Source organism: Chenopodium album, chromosome 4 (genome assembly GCF_948465745.1).
Source record: "Chenopodium album chromosome 4, dcCheAlbu1.1, whole genome shotgun sequence".
Lineage (NCBI taxonomy): Eukaryota > Viridiplantae > Streptophyta > Magnoliopsida > Caryophyllales > Amaranthaceae > Chenopodium > Chenopodium album.
The window spans coordinates 71,825,362-71,849,042 of NC_137837.1; the positions used below are offsets into that span (position 1 = coordinate 71,825,362).

The window sequence follows — 23,681 nt, forward strand, 5'->3', positions numbered from 1 at the left end:
AAAAATAATAATAATAATAACAATAAATTCAGCCGAGGAATTTTACAAATAATCTCAAACTTATATGAAGCTTCAAATTTTCAGAGAAAGAAAACACAGTGTGGTGAAGCCTCAATAGAAAGTTATCCTGAGTGAAATTCGTTCAAATCGAAGAATTTACAACACCTTATAAGACAATCAGGTCCTATATTCCAAATACAACCCCAAGACTTCCTGCCCTAGCCTTTAGAGTAATATAACACTCGTAATAATTACAAAATCATAACACAGAAACAAAGCCAAGCAAGAAATCAATGATTGAAAGATCTGTTCATCCACCACTTTGTCAAATGCAGCCATGCCAGAACACTGGACAAATGGACGAGATCCTTTCATTCCAGTGACAGGTGGCAACCAGAAAAAAGCCATCAATAGAAGGATCTCTCAAAGTTTGTCTTTCAGGTACTTCAAAATACCTTTAGTTCCCCGATCTAAAATCGCCCTCCTAATGCTGCAGGGAAGCACCGGCAAGTTAGAAGATAATCGTGTCATTGTTAATTAAACAAAAATTCTCCAGGGTCTTAATTGCAAGAGCTCTCACTGACAACGGGTAAAGACGTGAAAATGACCATAAAAGCAAACACAATATTTCAATTTGGAACAAAAAGCTGAAGTGTTAAGAGAATTCTCTAAAGAAGCAAAATCAATGGTACACTAATCAATGGGAGGGGAGAAGTCCTGTGAATTCTAAATGCATCTGCAAACCAGACACAATGATGAAGTTGCAATGTAAAGAAAAGGAGTTATGCAAGAAACTCAGATTATATGTTGGAGTAATTGTTGCAAACCTGATCTAGTACCACCAAATCAATGTTAAGATTGTTAACCAATACAAAAATTAAATTGTACTATTTATATTTTTCACGACCCCCAAACTCCCCTGTTTTAGAAATTTGTTGTGCAAGGAATATCTACATTAGCTTGCTTGACACAACAAGGCTTAATATGTCTCCACTACGATGGCCAGATCCACAAATTCTTATCACGCTCAGATATGAGAATCGGATAATTTAAAGCATACCAGGGAAGCAGAGTGGATAAAACAAGGAGTATTTCAAATTCTTTGCATGTATAAAGAAGACACTGTAGGTAAACTACATTGACGCTAAGTGTGAATAGTGAAGACCAGCAGAAATTGCTGAAGATTTTCTGGATTTTAAACAGACAGCCTATGCAGATAGATAACTGCTTAAACTAGACACAATTAACCACAAAGTTCTATGGGTTGGATTCAGATATTTCAGTATCCCAAAGCACTCCATTATTGCTTGAATAGCACAGATTTATGGACAAAAAAATAGTTTATGCAGTCAAACTCGGTCAACCATGAAACTTACTGTGTGTCTGTGTCATAGGATGACAGCAGTTGATCTGCCAAGAACTCTTATTGAAACCAACAATAATGATAATTCTTCAGAAAAAATTTCAACACGGTAGCAATCCAGGGAAACTGGTAGTTTTCAAGATCCTTAAGACCCAATGATTTTGCTATTTTAGTTTTGTCGGTCCAGGCACTGTAATACTGAAAGGCTTCCCTGGTGAAAGCCCAAAAGTATTTAGGTGGTGATTAAGTTGATTGGACTGAATGACATGAAACCCCTTCTTAAATCTCAACTTGCCCCTCATGTTTTCTCACATGTCATTTTCAGAAGTGTCAATGGGCTTGTTTGGTAAGGACATTTTGCCATCTGTAATGGTTTTTTCCTAATTTTTTTCATGTGGTTCAACAAACAAAAAACATGCTTGGTAACACGAATTATATACTCAAAATTAAATATAGTATTAATAACAATAATATATCATTATTAAAGTGTTGTCATAGTTATTAGTATATATGTTATCATCATAAATATTAATATTAATAATAATATTTCTTGTACTCCGAAGTAATGATAATTGTAGTATCATTAATAATAGGGAGTAGTATCATTATTAATCATCAATATTAAATTAAATTGATGATATTCCATAATACTTGGGCCATGCCTGGACTATAAAATAAATATATAATAGAAGGGGAGGAAAGTTAAGGGAGTAAAAGAATCTAATTTTTTGAATTAACTGGATTAGGATACAATTATAATGGGGTAATATGTTTCTCTCCTATTTTCAATTCTCAATGACCCAGGCATTACCCATATAATAATGCCAAACTTGCCCTTCACAACTAGCAACTTTGGTCTTTACCCATGAAATAATGCCAAACTTGAAGAAAGGAAAATACTGTCCCTTTAATTGAACCTCTAGGAAAATTTACACCAAAAAAATTTCCTACTTAATTATTTAGGGAAATTCTCATTGGTAGCCATTTACTTTTGCTTATTTCCAATGGTAGCCGCTTTGTATATGAACTAGCCTTCTACCCCGTGCAATGCACGAGTTGTTCACGAAAATTGCATTGAGAGATAAATGAGGAAATACTGAGTACCAACAAATAATTATGACTGTGATATGTAACTGAAAACATAATTAAACTATTGAAGAAGAAAAAAATTTGGGACTTTAATTCAAAATGAGGCTTAATAGAAAGAAGGTGAAGGGACTTAATAAATTAAAGAGAGAAAACAAAAAGAATGAATTGAAGAGGGGAAATGAAGATGAAGTGTTTAATGAAAGTGTTAAGAAAAATAGTGTAATAAAAAATTAAAAATGTAAGATGACATGTGGCACATCGGGTTAAAAAAAAATAGAGAAGTGTAATAGAATGATGACATATGTTTTTTTGGTTTGAGTTTTTAAATACTAAGTATAGATTATCTTTGGTAGCCCTCAACTTTTAAAATGTTACTTCCGTAACCTCATATGGTTAAAAACGTTAAAATAAAAGTTTACTTTGATTTAGAGTAAGTTTAATTGTTAATTAATCTTTAAAATTAATAATTTTAAAAAAAATCTTTTTCATCTTTCCCCCACCTCCACCCCCGTACTGTTCCCCTTTCTCTCCTCTCTTTGCTAATCAAAGTTATCAGAATCGGGATTCTACTTTGAATCGGTGAGTGGGGTAGAATTGAATCGGTAAAATCGAATCGTAGAATCGTACGATTCTACCAAATTGTAAAATTGGGCTTCAAAATGTAACAAATGACTATATACATAATTTTAGAGCAATGAGAATGATAATAATATGTATTGTTAATAACATAATATCGACAATACAAACATAAAATAGTTTTTGAAGTAATTCCGCATGCGCATAACTCAAACAGTACACTATAAACTATAAAATCCTATTATTGGTACACATTTTTAACCATGAGAGTACACGACAATTGTGGTTAAATTATGAAAAAATAACGTTGTTGACTCGTAAAATTGTTTCCCCTAGACCCATGCATAATAAAAAAATCCATTAATAATAGAAAACTAAGTGTCAAGTTAGTTCATTTAACGAGATAGCTAAAGAATGACAACTACAACAAACTCATTTATAAAAGTGCTTTTTATATGCCCAAAGTTGAGTGAATAAGACTCGTGAATACATTCTTATGCCCACAAAATTTATTTGGTTGGATGGAATCTTAAAAGTTATTTAAATTGATGTTTTATAAGCTTTATTATGATTTAGATTTAATAATATATGTTATTGACTAAAGTTAGGTTCGACTATGACACCCTTACACTCTTTAGTCTATAACATAAAATATATAAATGATATGGGTACGAAACCAATTCTATTAGAAAGTAGACTTCAAGAGCTTTCCAATGATATATTATAAGCCTAATTTCGACTTCGGAATCAAAAGTTATGGGTATTGAAAAATCAGGTTTTTTGCAGGAGTGGAATCGGTATAGAATCGTAGAATCGGTACCGATTCCACCGATTCTAACTGATTCTACCGATTCTATGAGTGATTTCACCGCACAACGATTCTACCAACGATTTACATCGTTTAGGTGGATTAGGATCGTAGAATCGTACGATTCTACGATCCAAATCGCGATTTTAATAACATTGTTGCTAATTAATTATTTTTCTTAGAATTCTCCCCCAAATTGTTTGATGAAGGTAGATCTAAGCCTCTTTATACCTTACTTTGATTCTCTGAGTTCTCCATCGAAACGACTTTTGAGCTTTCTGTCTTCCATTGAAATAGTTTGTGAGGTAAGATGGTTTTTGTAATCATCAAATAACAATTTCTCTTTGAAGCGTAATCCATGTTCTCCTGGTGGTTCGATTGTGGTGAGGGCATGGTGCTGATATTTGATTCGATTTTACTGGGTAGGATTGATTGGGCTATAATTGGAGCTTGCGGGGCTGCTCAGTAGTGCAGCGGTTTGGTGCTGCGGATTGGTGCGACGGTGGTTGGTTGTTCGACAGCTACTATGTGACGGTTGTGGGGAGTTGCCCGGTTGCTGGCTGGTGTTGCGGGTTTGGTGCGTGAGGGAGCAGAGGAGGCAGCATGAGCAGTAGTGTGGAGGGACGGCTGGGGCTGGGTGTCGGGAATTGGGCGCCGGCGGGAAAGGGTGGGCCGGTGCCGGCAGCGGAGGGGGAGAGGAGAGGGGGTGGCTAGACTGGTTGGGGGAGGGGTTTTTTTTAATCAAATTATAATATAATTAACCTTAGTTAATTTTTTTTTAATTTTTATAAAACTAACCTCAGTTAAACAGCCAATTAACGGTTTTTAACCATATAAGGTTACGGACGTAACATTTTAAAAGTTGAAGGCTATCAAAGATAATTCATATACAAAGTGGCTACCAATGAAAATAAGCAAAAGTTGATGGCTACCAATGAGAATTTCCCAATTATTTAAGAATCCAAGCATATGCTCTAATAATGACAGTGGTGCAGTAGTAGTAATAGTTTTTAAACCTTCCTTAGATCTCCTATATTATGTTTTAGGCTTTTATACATTAATATTTGGGAAATTAGTCCTGCACTCTTACATTCAATAAATATAAACTAGTCCTTACGAAATTATTTTACACAATTACAACTAAAAACCAACAACTAATTTTACCAAACATCTTTGTAAACAACTAATAAAAAAATGTCAATATAAACAACTAGTCAAACCAACCATGTGAAACAACCAACAACCAACAATTGATTGTCAAATAAGGCCTATAAGCTTTAAACTTCATTTATTAAGAGTCAGTCTAAAAGTTTGTATGGCTTTATTTGGCAATCAGCTGTTGGTTATTGGCTGATTCACTTGGCTTGTTTAACCATTGCAATTTGAGTTAGCTATCACAAAAATGTTTGGTAAAATTAGTTGTTGGTTATTAGTTGTTTATGTGCAAAATAATAAAATTTCCAAATAGCTTTATTTCATTTTGGAGCAATTTACTAAACATACTTTTGGCTTACACTTTTGGCTATTTGACCTTGTGAAAAAGTCAAAAGTAAGCCGAAAGTCAACCAAAATACTCATTACGGAACAAGACATAAATTTAATGGTGTTGACTGTTGAGGATACCTTGATTTACAATATTATATTTACTCATCAGCAGCACGTGAAAACATATATGCTAGTCAAAGATCAATATGCCATTTGAAAATGCATCAGATTGAAAAGCTACATCAGATTGAAAATACACTTGCGGGTTTGTAGCTCCATCAAGATAAAACTTTCAACAAAAGAGCATGAGGATCTGAACATTACTATAAGACACTAAGGTCCCTTTCAAGGCACCTACCAACTATTGAGAAACCAAAAGATGCCATGCCATGATTGGGCAAGCTGCAAGAAACAGAAGACCCTGTTGTCTGATGTTTCTAAATCTCTAATATAGCTCAATCTAAAGCAGTGTTGATCCTTTGAGGCTCTTTCTTTACAGTGCTCGAGGGAACTCTTCCCCGAGTGTTAAATTGGCAGTAAGGCAATCTTGGCTCCTCAATCAACACATCTAAATCCAAGATCAATACAATCAACTGGCAGCTATCCTATGACTTATTCACGACAACTTGAAGACAGAGGTAAGGGTATAAGACTCACAAAAGTCAACACTGAATTTCTGGCTATGTAATTGTCGTACTTTGACCCAAAAATGGGAGTTGAAACTAGGATACTAGGAGTGTTACTTGCTTAAAGATGTCAATTGTAAACAAGCTCTTATACATTCCAAAGTCTTCAAAGTTCCATAACAAACCATTTCTTACAGATTGAAAGACTTTGGGATGGTTACTCTATGTATTCTGTCTTGGGCAATAGGTAGTAAAATCGACTCAAGAATACAAGTAAAAATTATTACTATCTTCCTTAAGCCTGGAGAACTTCAGATGGGTAATCATGGTTGTAAAACTTCAGATCTCATCGTGAGATCATGAAAATTATCATATGAATCAGAATTCAGAATACATCTTTCGGTCAGCATCAGAACTACATGAATAAACAATGGTCTTCAACTAACTGAGGTAACAATCTTTTACTGATAATATGTAAGAGCCTAAAACAATCTGGTGATCTAGGTGCCTTTTATTTAAAACATTCCTATATCACATCAATGACTATTTGATAATTTCTTTTAATATTTTAATTGGTTAAAGTGGCCTTGCCCCAAAAATCCCTGAATCACATATCTTGGTAAAAATCTAGTCTAGTTTAGCAAGACCAGTGACGCCACAACACTTGTAAACACTAGAGAAATGTACTACCCTTAGAGTTAACCTGCAAAGTATGTGAAATGGGCAACAATGTGCCACAGTTACAGCAAGGAACAATCGATCCAAATTACAGAAATATTAACCTGTATGATTCCTCAGCTTGCTATATGTTTGCGTAAATCAACATGATTAAAACAAAAAAATAGAAGCCAAAGTGTCAGATGAAGAATATGCTGCATACCTTCTCAAAGGATTTCCATCAAGTCTGAGGACTTGTAAGCTAGGTTCAAGCAATCCCTGCTCAAAAATTAAATGATAGAAGATTATATTAGAAATTAAAGTAGGGTAATGCCTTTTATATTGTCAGATGTATAGGTTTTTTTTTGGGTAAGGAGAAATAATCATTAGTAAGGATTAAGACAAAAACAAAGATCATAAACCAACTTGAGTCCACTAAAGGCTTATTAAAAATAAATCTTATTGCTCAAAAGCACTCCTCTATCCCACCCAGGACTCCGTAATAATATATCCCCCAAAAAATTATTGGTTAACTAATCCCACTTTGTCCATTCACAATTTAACACTTCACCATCAAAGATTGCAGTTGGACAAAAAAGGAGGACAAAAAAGTTGGACAACAGTACATTTATAAACTGCGCATGTATTTCCTCAAGATTCGAGACCCCTTACTAGGATACTATGATTCAAGCAGTCCATCTTTACATCGATAATCAATATGCTTGGCATTTTGGACATATTATTTCAAAGAAGAAAAGAAGAGCCATTAACTATTATACTTAATTGTGATAGATTTAGAATCCACAATCAGTGGTGATGTACAATACAGGGAACATGACAAACAGTGTAATCCAATACTCGTACAAGGAATTTTGAAGCACCACAAATTCTGAAATTAGTCCTGTGCTTAGGGTAACCCAAATTAACCATATGACGTATAGAACTAACACCATTTATAGAAAACCCTCCCTTAGTCATTTTTATCTCTAATCTCTATGATTCCACCCTCTTTATCTTTTTCTTCCTCCCTGGCTTGTGACAGCTTAAAAATGGTCACCATAGAAATACCAGCACTCGTTCAAATATTCTCACTACTTTTGATTCTCAAACAAGTGTACACCATCGTAGATCCAACTCCTTTCCTCATCAAGTTTCTTTTCTCTCTAAACCATTCATCCAATTAACCAAAGATGCTTGGTCTACAAGAAGTTTTAACTAGTCTTCTTTTCATAACAAGCTCTTTTAAGCTCAGTAAATAGCAAGAAAAATCCTTTTCAAATCCCCAACCAATATTGAGGTGTAACCTTTGACTTTGTCTTACATTAAAATCACTTTCTTTTTATTTGGGGCTTTCTTTTCAGACATCCTTCACTCACCACAATATTATAAAAATCGATCATTATAGCCACCTTAAAATGCCACTTTAAAAAATGCAGCAAAATGAAACAGAATAATATCTGCACATTTTCAAAATTATGCCCTTGCTGTGCAGTTCAACCCACACAATTATTCCAGCCAAAAAGCATTAAACCACCATTACCCCTAGAAGTCCAGCAATTGACGACCCATATCTTCTCATTAGATATCGTTAAAAATAATGGCAATTATAGAGCTTCAAAGTTCAAAACTAAATTAGAGGAAGAGTTTTGTATGAATGTGGGCAACTCAAAGATGTCACCATGAGATAAGGCTGATTAAAATGAGAGAAGGAATAATGAGAGAAAGAAGGGAGCCGACGGAAGACCAAAAGTTTGATGGTTACAAAGGAGAGAGGTTTTGAGAAGAAAATGGGTTGGATTCAAGAAAGCAAGAAAGGCAGGAGGCAAGAGACAAGATGATAAAATAAAGAAGGGACATACGATCAGGTCGTTCTTTTTGTTTGTTACAACATTGTACAGATATGTGTGATTTTCTTACGTGATATCACGTGTCCCCTCCTCCCCTTGTATTACCATTTATTTTTTTCTTTTTTCCAACAACTGCCATGCAATTTTTTTTTCTTCCTTGTACTTCTATTACAGTACTTTTTAAACTTTTGTGCCTTTCAGTTCCTATTTTATTAGGTTTGAACTCTCTAATTTAGACAAGCTTAAACTTATCATCTTCCATTATTTTACAAATGACAAATTTTTGTTTCGCAATGTAATATTTTTTATTCTCTGTTATCTAAAAAAAATGCATTAACCCTTTTATTAAGGGTGGCACCCTTGTTTTAACTTTCATTGAACGCTTAATTCCACTATCTCCCCTTATCTTTCAAATCGTTGTTATCTATATGTGTATATAAGATATGCTTCAAAACCTCTTTTTCAATGGGAAAAAAATATACGAGTAATTCCTAAAATTATATGAGAAGAAAGCAATTAATAAGTGTTTTAACAAATTTTAATAAAAATATATTATATACTTAAATAATACTTCCTCCGTTCCACAAATATTGCAACAATTACCATTTTAGGAATTTCACAAATATTGCAACATTTCCTTATTTGCACATGTTTTCTCTCGTTCTCTCCTAATCACATGGGTCAATATCTTTATTCCTCTCTATATATCTCCTCTTCTTAAAATTTGTGTCCCCTCCACATGTTGCGATATTAGGGGAATAGCAGAAGTAAACAAAATTAGAGAGAGAGAGAGAGCGAGAGAGAGAGAGAGTTAAGAAAAGATCCATACTTCCCTTCGTCCCAAATTAGTTGACAAGTTTCTCTTATCAATGTTGCCAATATATAACTTCAATTGTAAATATACTAAAAAAAAAAAACAAATAGCTGATATTTTGAAAATGCACATTGAAAGGTATCTAACAAGATCTCCGCATGACTATGAATATTTTCTAATCTATTAATCACAAAAGTTAGTCAAAGTAGATTTCGTGAATAGTATCAAAAGTTAAAAAGTTTCAACTAATCTGGAACAGAGGAAATACATATTTTTAACGCCATCAATACTAAGGTTATATTGAACAGAAGTTAATAAACTTGGGTTCTTTTACTATCTGTCTATATAATTTCTTTATAGATCATAAAACTATCTACCAAAAAAAATCATGTGACACAAGAAACTATTTCAGCTTTTATGTACACATGGTACTTTGAACTTGGGTGAGCATGAAACAAAAACAGTGAGTTGTGTTGCTGTATTAATCACTCTAAATCCTTGATCACCACTCAGAAATTGAGAAATGAATAATAAGAATTATTTCCTATCTGCAAAATCTATATATACACCTAAATCTAGAAACACAGGGCTTTTTGACTTACAAGCTCTGGCGGCAGTGATGTTATGTTATTGTCCGAAAGGTCTAGCTCCGTCAATGATGATAAATTTTGGAATCCCTGCAGAGAAAGAAATAGTTTATTTAATCACAAGGTAACCATAATGCATTACACTAGATTCTCCAGATAATACCAAAAAGAAATTGAGACACAAAATACAAGCATACTATAAGTAAGTTAAAGTATAATTAATGGAACTTTTTAAAAATTAAGGCTCAAACATTCATGTTCTTCATCGAGGTTTTTTTAACCATATATAGGAAGATTTCAAATGAGAAACTTTTAAACTTTCCAAATTGGGAACCAGCAAGAACAGATAGTATCAAAGGGAGTACTTTTTTTCTCTCAAGACTATTATCACTCTCCCCACTTGACAATTTATTCTCTCATCCCATATTATCCCTTTCTCTAATCCATAGGCGTCTCTCTCCCATTCTCCTCACTTTTTCTTTTTTCACTTTTGATCGTCTTTGTCAGCATCCATCTCTCAAGTAGAAAATTTGGAATTGTTCGAGAAAAAAATTGAATGGAACATGTGTTTTTACAGTGTAATCTTTGGGTAGAAGAAATAGGAGTTATATGGTAATTAGACATTGAGAATTTGAGAATTCAAACAAGCAACTACAATCTTGACCTAGCAAACCGGTCATGTTAGGAGAGGTTTATGTTCAGCCGTAATATGCTTATTAAACAGGCTACTTTCTATTGATACTTCTTAGGAATTAAGATTTATTTCTGGGATATGAAACTAATAAACATGTTAAATATAGAAAGCACATTATTAGAGGCCTTATTGTAAACATAATGACCCATCTGGGGAATGTGATATTCATAAAGTCAAATTTTACATTCACCCTATTTCATTGGATACTAACCTTTAACTATATAAGTGGGTTGAACAAGTTAAAGCAGGTTATCATCTTCATAGAATGTCAACCTACTTTTAAAAACTAAATAAGAACTTTACATGCCACCCATGATATTAAATTGGAGTAAAATCTTAAACCCAACCTGTTATTAATGTTTTAGGTTTGCATCTAGTAGTCATCTTCATAGAATGTCAACCTACTTTTAAAAATTAAATAAGAACTTTACATGCCACCCATGATATTAAATTGGAGTAAAATCTTAAACCCAACCTGTTATTAATGTTTTAGGTTTGCATCTAGTTGTCGTGCCAAGTCAGCTTTTGCTATCTCTAATCTTGATTCCATTTATTTAAATATCTATTGCTTGTTTTATATTCAAGAACTTAGTTTGAATTCTTGGCTAGTGTATTAGTTTAGCAGACATGAGCAATGATGACAGTACATACTTTTTGTTATGTTGAATATATTCTTGGAAATATGAGAGAATTATTGAGTAAGATATAAGTAGTTGTTTTTAGGAATATTAAGCCATTTACTGTTTTTAATTTTTGAGCACCATAATGTGGTTTAGTTTCTTTGAAAAAAATTTATTCACCTTAATTTAATAAAACAGATACAAAGTAATATCAGTAGAAAGCATTTAGTTTAGTCAAGCATAATACGGAGTACAAAGTAACAAAAATATTAAAACGAACGAGCACATTTTTATTTTTTATTTTTTATTTTAAAAATGTGGAAGCTAACACAACACCTAGTTGTACAGATACTGCAGACCATATTTTTTTTTTAAAATCAATATGCTAGTCAAGAACTCAGCCTAAGATACTAGCTCACCTCTATAATCTATACATTTTTTTTTTTTTTGAGGAAATCTATTATCTATACATGGTATTATGTAATTATCTCTTTAATACACAGCTTTGAGAGCTGGGAAAACACATAAAACAAAAGGTTCCCCAGCAGATAATAATCCACCTCAAAAGGGACGTGCACTTATAACCAACTTCATTACCTCTGGAATGGAACAGAGGGAATTTTGACTTAGGTCAAGAATCTGCAACTTCTGTAATTTCAAAATATCGGATGGTACTTCATGCAACTGCACTCGTCTATTCAGCAAGTAATTCCATAACAGGATATATAAATCAGGTTAGATGTGAAATATAATAGACGACATTGAAGCAGACGGAGGTGTAAATAAGTCATCATGAAATATTGAACCTGAGGTAAAGCTCCTGTAGATGAGGTAAGCTAGCAAACGCTGAACTGCCAGGTAAGGAAGCTACACAACCACTTAGGTCCAAAATTTGGAGTCCGGGAACAGCTTCAAAACCGTTCATTGGAATCTAATGAAAGCGGGCAGGCAGAATTTTAGATGATAAGAGAAAAAAAATTGGCATGCAAAGTAAAGCGAGGAAAGAATCCAAAATGATATGAACCGTAGTTATTACCTGTCTAAGAGGATTATTATCAAGCCTTAAGCATGTAAGATTTGGAAGTAACTTCAAAACTTCCCCCGGCCAATCCTTAATCTTGTTCTTGGATAAAAGCAATACCTGCATACAAGGGTCAGTTACAGCTTATAATCAGTTCATAATGTAGAAAAAAGCCTATTTTTTGGATTAGTAATCACAGAATGTATAAGATAAGACACATACATCTACATTATCAACCATTTACAATAGGAGGGCCAGGGGAAAAACAACAATCCTTCCACGGCCCCACCTCAAAAGGGCACTAAGCATACAGGCAGTGATTGACAAATTAAACCTCACGTTATTTAGAGTAAACACAGGCATTGCAAAATGAGTGGGGTGCTCACTGTACTGCAAAAACATACATGATTGTGCAAAGAAGTTTTATCAAGGATTTTTTATTGTTTAAACATTGGACAGGTTTAAGATAGGGAAAGGTCAAGACATGTGTTCTGGAGGATCTGTAAAGCCCTTCCATCTTCTTATCAGATCAAATAAAAACATATGGTATAGACGTATAGTACTTATCAGACATCGTCATGACAAGTTGAAAATTAAAGTGAGGCCTAGGTGAATAATCTGAACGTCATAAGTTTTAAAGGACTCCTTGTCTCTATCTATTCTACTTTTTCACCAAAGTTATTAACGAAAATTTCCTGTATCTACATAAAGCTTCCTTCGAATAGTTGCTTCATTTGTATAGCTACAGCTCAACAATATGATAATGTTTTACAATTCCCTTAGGTTAAAAAGATGTTTTCCCAAACTGAAGTGTGCATAGAAAGATATGCATAGTATTTCAGAGAATTAACTATAATGTCAAGTTTTCAATTCTTGAATTAAATTTTCTGATTTATTTTCTCTTTGGTGGAGAAGATGATTCCCAGCATATGCTAAACCCTCAAATTACACATATAACTAACCTCAAGTGAAGAGCAGGCCGACAGTGCAACAGGAAGCTCTTCAATTGAGTTTCTTGAAAGATCAACTTTTGTTATTTCATTTGACGAACAGACCTCCAAAGGGACTGAAGTCAAGTCCATACCTCCAAGTGAAATTTCCTGGCAGTGGAATAGATGATGACAAAATAACTCAAAACATTGAGGAAAGCAGATGTTACATAATTTATATGCAAAAAGAAAAATTAAAACAAGTTAAACTGAAGTAACCAGATAGTTGATAGTCATAAAATATATCCCCTCACCAGAACCAGAGAGTGAAGGGCTTTAGGATGTGTGATATCAGAGCTAGGGAAGAAGAAAGATCTTTTGGTGATAAAAGCTTATCTGTGGGTAGGTCAATTCACAGTTTAAACACTTGGGCAAGTCAATAATACGCATCACGATGAATTAGAAATCATGTAAACTAAATAGTTCATCCGCAAAGCATTCCACAGTTTCTGCTCTTTCAAGAGCTTGACAGAGCTCAATATTTCCCTTGTCAGACAGCAGGAATTAGGGAATTAGGCACAGTATTACCAATTTTGCTAATTCCCCAATGAGCTACACTCCGAAGTGAATGATAAGCAGGTGCAAATCGGTTTAGTGGAACATTTTCGGAATAAAATAGCAGCACAAGGTAGGTACCCCCACTCCACATATTGCAAACTAGGTAATAATGGACTTTGGTTTATTTCAGAATCCCTTCCCAGGAAGAGCTACTCAATGAAAGTGATTTCATAATATATTTGTAAGCCTCTTTCCTTCAGAAGAGCGTTTTTCCCCTTAAATGTCTCTCAGTAGGACTTCAACATGACAAGACTCTGTTTTTTTTAAGGTTTGGACTAAGACATGCGTTTGCTCTTGTATTAGCGTGAATTACTGCTTTTGTCCTGACCAAGACCTATTCACATTTAATGGATAATCTCAAATCATTACCCTCCGCTTTCTTCTCGATCAAAGACACCTCACACATCTTTTAGTTCATCAGGCCAACAATCTAGTAGTTAGTCCAAAAGATAAGAGTAAAACTGTGGAAGTTTATCAAAAAAAACCCCTCTTGTTTCAGAGACCTCTCTCTCCATTACTAACAATTCAAGGGGAAGTTAAGACCCTAAAAACTATTTACCAAATACAAACTCTTTATTCCCGATTAGGAGAAAAAAGACACTACGAGTATCACTTATGTACAAAAGGAGTGAAAGAGCAATAAAGCTGAAGCCCTTGAGATATCATGAAGTAATTTTTCTACAAAACCAAGACGTATCAAGCATTGGTCAGAAGCTGAAGACCAAAACTTGACACCAGCTAAACAAAAGCCTAGGAAAAAGGAACTTGAATCCTTGGCAAATGACAAGGGGAAATTAATCCAAGTTCTACCCTCAAAAATTTGATGAAATTCTCTCTTCCAAGTGAACTATCACATTGCCAGTAAACCTTTTTTAAAGTAATAACTAGGAAATAATCTCCTTATTGTAATAAAGTAATGTTGACTGACCATAATCTCAAACAACTGCCCTTTAGAAAGAAATTAATGAAATAAAAAAGAAAAGAAAAAATATCCAGATAAAATCTAATCCAAAAGAACAAAATTTGGTGTGCTACTGAAGATCAAATGAATACAATACTTTGTAATTGTCAAACGAAACCCAAGAACTAATTTTGAAGACAAAAAGAATAAAATGATAGGAATGCGGACTAAAGTAGGAGGTTGAACAAGATAGATGATTTGAAATTTCAAACATTAAAAGGTCTAACACTAAGAACGTCAACAAAATGCTAACAAGGGCGTAGAAATTCACCATTGTGGTATTCATCAATAAAATCTCAAGAAGGCTGTTTAGCTTCTTGAATTTACTTTTTTCTGATTTCAAAATTGGATTCCAATTTGGCATCCTCCACACCTATTATCTCCCATGCAGAATCTAGTACTGCAACCTTACCATCTAACTAAGATCAATGGAAATATTATTAATAGGTCAACTACACTAAACACTTACTCTAGTTCAACATGCACTTCAAGACTCAGTCTTCTCCTATACAATTTTTTCTATGATCTAGCTGATGGGTGCCCTCAAGGTATTAGATGATAAGTAAGGTTCTACCATCTAAACAATAAATGGAATCTCTTTTAAAAATACATTCTCATTACATGAAAGACTTTTTCTTCTTTTTATCTCCGTCACACACTTTTCACTTTCGGTTTTCCCAACAAAATGCAACATCCATTTGAATTAAGAGGAATATTTAGGGGTAAGATTTAAACAGATAAGTCCCGTCAAAAAAAAAAAAAAAAAAAGATTTAAACAGATAAGTGCTTTATTGTTTAACATTAAAAAAAATAGGAAGTAAAAGACCTAGAAAGTGGGGAGAAGATGGAGTTGTTTTGTTGAAATTGTCAAGGGAAGTGGCACTTCCAAGGAAATTCTACTTCCCTCTGTATAAAGTTACTTAGCTCCCTAAGTATGGGGAGCTTATTAAGGGAAATAAACCTTCCTGTGATCAATCAAACAGCATTTAGCGACTCCCAGGAAATGAAACTACATTGAAGAAACATCTTGAAAGGCAATATTACTTCCCATACTCAAAGAGCTCAATAAGAAAGAATTAACAAGATATCACGTGGACGATTCAAACCATAAATTTCTAAGCTCAAAACAGTAATATGTAAAATGAACCAGATACCTTAGAGGTCAAAGACAATCGAGCTGCCATAGCCACTATGTTATCTTTAGTTGGAGTTGATACTTCAGCCTCTGCATCAGGTACCATCATCAATTCAAAAAAGTGATACTTCTGCCATGTTGGATAATATGGCTACAGAAAAACTAAGGATTTTCAAACAGAAGAAAAGAGGAGAGGTTGTACCTTGTGCAGAAGGGAGTCTACTCCTAAGATACTTCAATAAAGCAGTTGTAGGTCCAGATACCAGTGTACTGTCAAAAGAAAACATTGTTTTGTTCATATATTCTTCTTTGAGCACACTTAGTTAGGGACCTCTTGGTGAATGCTACATAACATTAATAAGTAAATAGTAAATCTCTAACATCAAACCTTCGAATGGTGCGCATAGGATTGCCGATAAGCACAAGCTTTCTCAAAGTTGTCATCAAGCCTGGACAACATCAATGGAGCATTTATGAGATTTATGGCACATCTACACATGCAATGACAAAATATACTGAAGGCTTTCATACAAATAACAAGAGATGTCATCCAGATTCACATGTTCCTTAAGCGAGTGAAGAAAATAATGATGCACTCCGATTTTATTGACGATCAGACCAAAGTTAAACCTATGAGATGCTAGACTGACCTAAATCTTAAACTTGAACCTCTTCAAATAAAATGCAGGATAGTAAATTTTTTTTTTTTTTAGAGATGTGGTCATGAAGAGAATAAGAATAATATCATACACAAACTATGCACACTCCTACCATTGAGCATACTGATCAAAAGTGCCGTTTTCTTATCATTATTTTATCATGCTTTAAAAATGTCCCTTAAAAGCCCTTTATCCTGTGCGCAAACTATTTGCACATTCTTTTCCAATCTTAAACTCAAGTATACGCATTGAATGCTGAAACTTTTTTTTTTTAATCAGAAAAAATTTGTTTAGAAAGTGTAAAAGTTAGTGCAGCCAGAGAATAAGGTGTCCTCACAAAGTTCCACTTATGTATTATCCAAAATCCTTTATATCCCTCCTATCGAATAATTTGAGTTAACCCCAGCAGCTGCCTTAGGCTTTACCCCATATTTACTCAAGCAAAAAGACATCTTCTAGAGCTGGCAATCCCTAACCTGCCTAGATAATCCAGCCAAAGTTGCTGAGCAAAAGTTGAACCCAACCTAAATTGAACCCAGACTGCTCAATTCAACCCAATTTGACCCAATTATCATACTTTGTACTTATATTAAATTTTACACTACTAATATGTTCTAGCACAACCTGAACCCAACTTGAACCCAACCTAGTGTCCGAATTGCCACCCCTAACTTTATCCCACAATAAGTCACATTGAACAGAAAAGCCATGACGCCATTAATAATACACCCATTTCTTTCCAAGCAAATGCACCACAACACTGCCATCATAGCATTTCTCCATCGCAAATTCTTCTATTCTTCCTCTTGAATCCCACAAGCTGAATAAGTAGCCTACTCCCTTCGAAACTTATTTTCTTTCTGCAGATTTATTTTCCTTATCCAAAACATGCATATGGTTTATACGACCGCATTTATTTAAAGTAAATGATGTTTCTCAGCTTGTTCCTAGTAAGCAGCTGACAGATATACTAACAATTTATCACATTATACCCAGTGGGCCAGTGACCATTTAATATCAAGCTTTCAAGTAATCAAAGTAATAACACAATACACTGCTATGCAGAAATGAAGCTGAGAAGCCACACCAATTTCCGCAGGCAAGCCTGACAATGAATTGTTTGACAGATCAAGAACTGAAAGGCGCAATTTGCATGCTTCCACTGGATATTCGGTTAACTGCAGACATTGTGTACAAGTACAAAAGCTTCAGAAAATATTCAACAGACTTCTTAGTTAAAAAGGATTAATACCTAGCAGCATTGGTTATACTTAAATGCACACAAATAAGCGATATAGTAGAGACAGAAGTGAAGCTGGCATCTCTTAGATTCACCTCTTCATGGAAACATGAAAAAACACAAACAAAATCTTGAAAACCGCAACAAACCAGATGAAATGGAGCTGCAAACAAAGTTAACAATTATACAAGAAAAAAAAGAACAATATATAACCCAGCACAAGTTTATACACATTATCAAGGCACTAGATAACAAAATTATAATAAATTCTCAAAACCAAGCAAGAACCTGAAATCATAATTTACAATTCCAAGAACAGGTTACTTCATATTTTTTAAATTAATACCATCAAGACAAGACAACTCATAGGCAGACAAACAGTGTTCGATGAAAGTGCTTTGTTTATCATGGAGTTTGTGTCGGCATAAAATTCAAGGAAAACTCCAAAACAAAATAAACAGACACCAATTCAAATGGTTTTTGAACCTATCATGGACCACAATATCTTTCTTTCCTATATAAGCAAAGCAAGACAATTCTTACCCTCCTCAGTTCCACTTTGACAAGACACATTTGCCATTGCACAGTTTTAACAATTAATATATTTGATATATTTATGAAAAAAAAAATTGAATTTTTGAATATATACATTTAGACAAATGCTAAACCATATTATTAATCATGACATTATTTTTATATGTTAGTAAACAAATGCAGTCAAAAAGGGGCATGTGAATAGTGCACATAATCAAAGTAAAACAACTATTTAGATACAGAGGGAGCTATATTTAGGAGGAAAGAAGAGTAAAGAGTCCTGTAGAAGGAAGATATATATAACCTAGAAGCCAGTAAATCTGATTAACCATTTGCAGAAGTACAAAACAGACACATGATTATCACACCAAATGAATTCAAACAGATGATCAGATAAGATATTTTTAGTAAATAGAGCATGGGTTCACCTGGTTTGATTGAAGATCAAGTATGCTCAGCTGAGAAAGCTCTCCTATCTCTTCAGGTAATGACGACAACAAATTGATCCTGGTATATGAATTAAAAATTGTGGATTAGGAGAATGATCCGGAAACAATACACAACAACTAACAAGAAATAGTTTACTAACTAGCCAAACGAACAGAAATATGTACCCAATATAGAATTCCACAAGCGAAGAGCAACCCTTTATAGAAGTTGGAATTGATGAAATTTCTGCACCATTAACAGCACAAGTAGATTACTGATGCAAATAGCTTAATGTGAAAAAAAGGAGGAAGCTTAATCCAGATAGGTATACACGCATGCAAATCCAAAGATACTCGAATTAATTTCTACTCTATAATTCTAGCTGCTGCAGATGTGTCAGAAAACTCACTGTTCTGATGCAAGTCTAGGCGAATAACACGTGACAGCCTGCCAATGCTCTCTGGTATACCATTCAGGAGGTTTTTCGCTGAGCCAAGGGAATTACATTTTATAAATAAGGGAAATTGGAATAGAAAACTATACAATCAATATCCAACAAAATGCTAATTAGGGAGATAAAAATATTTACAGGCATTCAATTCAGTAAGCTTGCTCCATGATGAAATAACAGGATCTGATAGTTCAGTGAGCTTGTTACCCTGGTAAATATTGTGGCATAATTAACATCCAGAAATATGAAAGCCCAAAATAGATTTAATTAGAAATTCCAGTTGCATTATTGTACCTCCAAATTCACTTTTACTAATTTAGTACAGCATGCTAAATTTTCCGGCAAGCCTGCAATACTGTTATTTGAAGCCTGGATAAATACAAGTGGTACCACAGTGAAAAAGCCAGAAGGATTATCTCACAAGACACATAAATGTTTATTCATTTTGTGTACATATACAGTATAATATTAGTAACAACAGCGGAAAAGCAACAGGTTCCCTACAATCTATCAAAAAAAAGATAAGATAAAGCACCTGAACAAAAAAATTCTAAAAATAGTGGGATATCTGATCACTAGAATATGAATCCATCAGATAGAAAACCATGGAAGTTAATAATCAGAACAAATGATGAGATAAACAGGCACCATAAGAACTTACTGCATATACAGTTTATTTCAAACGAAGCATTACCTTCAGCTCTGCTAACTCAACACATTGTCCAATAGAACTAGGGATTTCCACAAGTTGATTATTTGAACAATCAATCCTGGTGCAATAGCAGAACAAAAGAAGAGGGATATTATGATTAGTAAGACTAGTAGTATTTATTTACAAGTAATGCAAGCAAACTGCAGCAAGTACATGAAGTGCATATCTTGCTATCTTTTTTCTTAATTCTTTTTCAGAGAAAAGTGTATATGTTGCCTCTCATAAAGATAAAAGCCAAGCAAAGCATACACAGAAGTTATTGGGAAAAAAGAGCCTACTTGACCAAAGAAGTTGCCGATCTAATCTCTTCAGGTATGTTAGCTAATGAATTGAATGACACATCAAGTGATTTTAGTGAGGGAAGCCTGTCAGATTCCCAAAATAAAAATAGAGAGAACAAGAAGAGAGTTAATTCACTAATAGCATAAAATCTTACTGTATCAATCAAAAAAAAGACAAAGCAATTTACCCCCCAATTGCTGCAGGAAGTTGAGTAAGCCTGTTGTGGCTTACATTTAACACAGTCAACAGAGGCAAATTTCTCAGGTCTTCTTTCAATACTTCAATGTTATTATGGGCCAAGATCAGCTTTTGTAGGTCAACAATCTGTATACACAAAAGATGCCCTTCAGGATTCCATTTATCATAACCGCTGGCGCTGGTGACTTAAGAATCACATCTCATACAATTAAATTGAAGATATCAATGAAAGGTAGGGAAAATTGAAATAGGACTAGAGCATACCTCCCACCAATTGCCACCTTCACTAGCGCCATCAAAATTTTGATAGACCTCATTGGGTACTTCCCTGAATATAATTCAAGAAAAATTACATACAGCTTAAACATAAACTGAAAATATCCAAGATCTAAGAATTCTGCAAAGCTTGAAAATAGAAATTAGCTTTTACATAATTTGTAAAATAGATGTTAAAATTAGACTGCATTCTTCCATGGTAAACTTCTTGAGCCCTTGAGGTAAAGCTGGATATCACTCAATATGGAATTCTACATCTCTAGCAATCCAAATCCACGCTTACAAGAAGTCCTTACAGTTGCAAATACCCACAACAAACCCAACTTCACTACTTCACCAAAAACAACTAATGACAAATACCATATCATCCAAAAGTATGACAAAAAAGGTGGTTCATTTATTAGTCATTATATTAAATAAAAAGACACAAATCAACCAATAAAGCAATTAAGTACTCTTTTTTTAGATGAACAACAAGAATACGACATATTTTTAATGCAATTGATTAATATGAATGTTAAATGTTTCAATATACATGGATGATAAGACTACAAGGGAACCATGTAAATTAAAAAGAATCAAATAGTGGTCCGTCAAATAAAACTGTTGAAAACCAAAATTTCCCAATAAAAAAAATACAGTTGCCTCTCTTTTTCTTAAAAAAAAATAATAATAAATTTTTTTTTTTAAAAAAAAAAAAGGCTTCCAAATTACCAAATGTGCGGATAGTCACAGCAAACTAGAACCAAATTTTTCATGATATATCTAGAAAAGTATTAAGAGTGTATGGTTTATTATATCCCCAATTAGATTACCGTCAATCTCAAAAATAATCTTGCATTTCCATGTTAGAAGCCCCAGAAAAAGCAATTTCAGTTCCTAACCAATTGATTTATCATACTTTTGTTGCAATAATAAATTAAGAATAATCAAGGACTGTATAATAAGTCTCATCCATTTAATCCTAACTTCCTTAGCTATCTAATTTCAAGCAAGTCAATGCCTTTTAATGGATGGGTTTATGCAATTTACTTTTCCAAATTGTAGTGCATGAAACCTTCACCCTAGGTGGTTGCATACCAATCCACAAATAGAATAGCTTAATAGGAGTATTACCATGAGTATCAATCCAAGGAAAAATTTCCCTTATGAGAGATTTTCCTCTAAACAATTGCCCCATTTCCTCAATTCCATGCATAAAACAGGATACTACTTAAACCAAAAATACATACGAAACCTTCAATTATAAAGTATGAAATCAATCCAAGAAATATGGATACGTAATACGGAGTAAGCAACGTCCATAAAGTATAATTTCATAAAAACTTCCCATCAAACATATGACACAGAATTACATTAACCGGCCTTGTCATTGCTATGCTCTCATCAGTCCAATATCAAACCTTAATAATCTCAAAAACAACGATGAGATCATAACTGCTCAAGGAAATTTATCCTTTCTTCTTTTTGGCGGAAAATCATTTCCAATCAATTAGATAAAAACCTGATTGACCTTGTGGCTCATAAAATCGACCATCAACATGATTTATGAAATTAATTACAGATAAAAAGAGCATCATGGTCAATTATGATCTCATCATTGTTTCCGAAACAATTAAAGTTCGATAGTGGAGTGAAGAGAGCGGAGCAATGTCACACAACTCACACTACATTGATATAATTCATAAAACCTCAAATCTTATATACTGCTTAATCATAATTCATTGGAACACTTAACCAAAACACCCCAGATAAAAAAAATCACACAATTGACAACCAAAATTGGTCGAAAGAGCTGCATTTCACAAAATTGACAATACCAACCACCAATTAAATTGAAAAAAAATGAACTTTACAACTTCAAAGAGATTTAATCCATATAATAAAGATGGGAAATGTATAATAAATCAAGGGTTTGTAAATTTGATAAGAAATAGAAGAAACAAATTACCTCAAAGAGCGATTTGATAAATTGAGAGACCCAGATGTTCGAGCAGCTTTGAGTGCTCGATCCATGGTATTTTTCTGAATTTTTTCAGAAATGGGTGGTTTGTTTTCAGATCATTTAATGGAGATAGTATAATACTGTGAATTTTTGGAAGTATGATGTTTGCAGTTTACGCATGTAGGAGAGAGAAAGTGAAAGAAAGCGAAAGTGAGTTGGGTTGCAGGTGACAAGAATCAATCAATCAAGCCCCAAAAGGATGAATTGTTGAAGAACGTCGTGAATTCGTCGTGAGTACCTCATAGTCTGACAGACATAGAACTACTCCATTTGTTTCAAAATAAATTCTTGTTTTTTAAGGAAATAGATAGATTTTTGTATTTAACTTTTACACTATTCTCACTTCCTACTTTGATTTGTACGACTTGCTATATAATACTGCGTGGCAAAACGGTATACACTTTCGTAATATTATACTTTAGCGGGGCGTTTGGAGTGTGGGAATGAGAATTTGGGGATTAAAAGGTGGGAATAGTGGGAATTAATTGATGAGAATACATGAAAATATGTTAATACCTTGCTTGGATGATAGGTGGGAATATATAAAGAATAAATAACAATTTTACAAAAATACCCTTACTAAGATTATTATTTCATTCTTTTCATTAATGACAAAAATGTTATTTTTCCCCTATTCTCATTCTCATCCATTTTATTAACTACCCTCCCTAGGTAATAAAAAGGTGGGAATTCACCCATAAATAATCTCATTCCTAAACCCCTTTTTATTCCCATTCCCACCAACCAAACAAGTCCTTTTTTTTTTTTTTTTTAAGGGAGACTTATTTTTTATATTGAGATTAAAACTCTCAATCCCACCCTTAATTCACACTTACCAAACACCCCCTAGGTCTTTAGCCGACACATTGATTTAGAACTGAACTTATTTGAATTGACTTAACTTAGTTTTTTTTGTTAAAACACAACCTTCCTATGAAGTAAACTGATCAAGTTTTAAAAAAGTCATAATCCAACCAAAAAAAGAGCTTGCCCAGGGTACTCATTATGAGTAACATCAAATGCAACTCAAATGGCATTAAGCGTAAATAAGTGCATTGCTTTGCA

The 23,681-nt window shown here is 33.8% G+C and overlaps 1 protein-coding gene across 1 annotated transcript; it reads right to left on the reverse strand.

Moving 5' to 3' along the window:
* Nucleotides 1–5: 5 nt before the first annotated feature.
* Nucleotides 6–22,854, reverse strand: LOC145627215 (plant intracellular Ras-group-related LRR protein 6-like). Its single transcript, XM_081679609.1, has 21 exons — nucleotides 22,563–22,854; nucleotides 20,600–20,663; nucleotides 20,325–20,461; nucleotides 20,134–20,220; nucleotides 19,838–19,913; nucleotides 19,438–19,512; nucleotides 19,282–19,351; nucleotides 19,102–19,179; nucleotides 18,878–18,938; nucleotides 18,692–18,770; nucleotides 17,577–17,667; nucleotides 16,219–16,279; nucleotides 16,033–16,100; nucleotides 15,850–15,920; nucleotides 13,150–13,287; nucleotides 12,203–12,307; nucleotides 11,973–12,097; nucleotides 11,764–11,860; nucleotides 9,868–9,942; nucleotides 6,828–6,883; nucleotides 6–490 (listed from the first exon to the last, which is right to left on the reverse strand). The coding sequence occupies exons 1-21, from the start codon at nucleotides 22,625–22,627 to the stop codon at nucleotides 424–426; spliced, it is 1,746 nt and encodes a 581-aa protein (XP_081535735.1). The 5' UTR covers nucleotides 22,628–22,854; the 3' UTR covers nucleotides 6–423.
* Nucleotides 22,855–23,681: the final 827 nt, after the last annotated feature.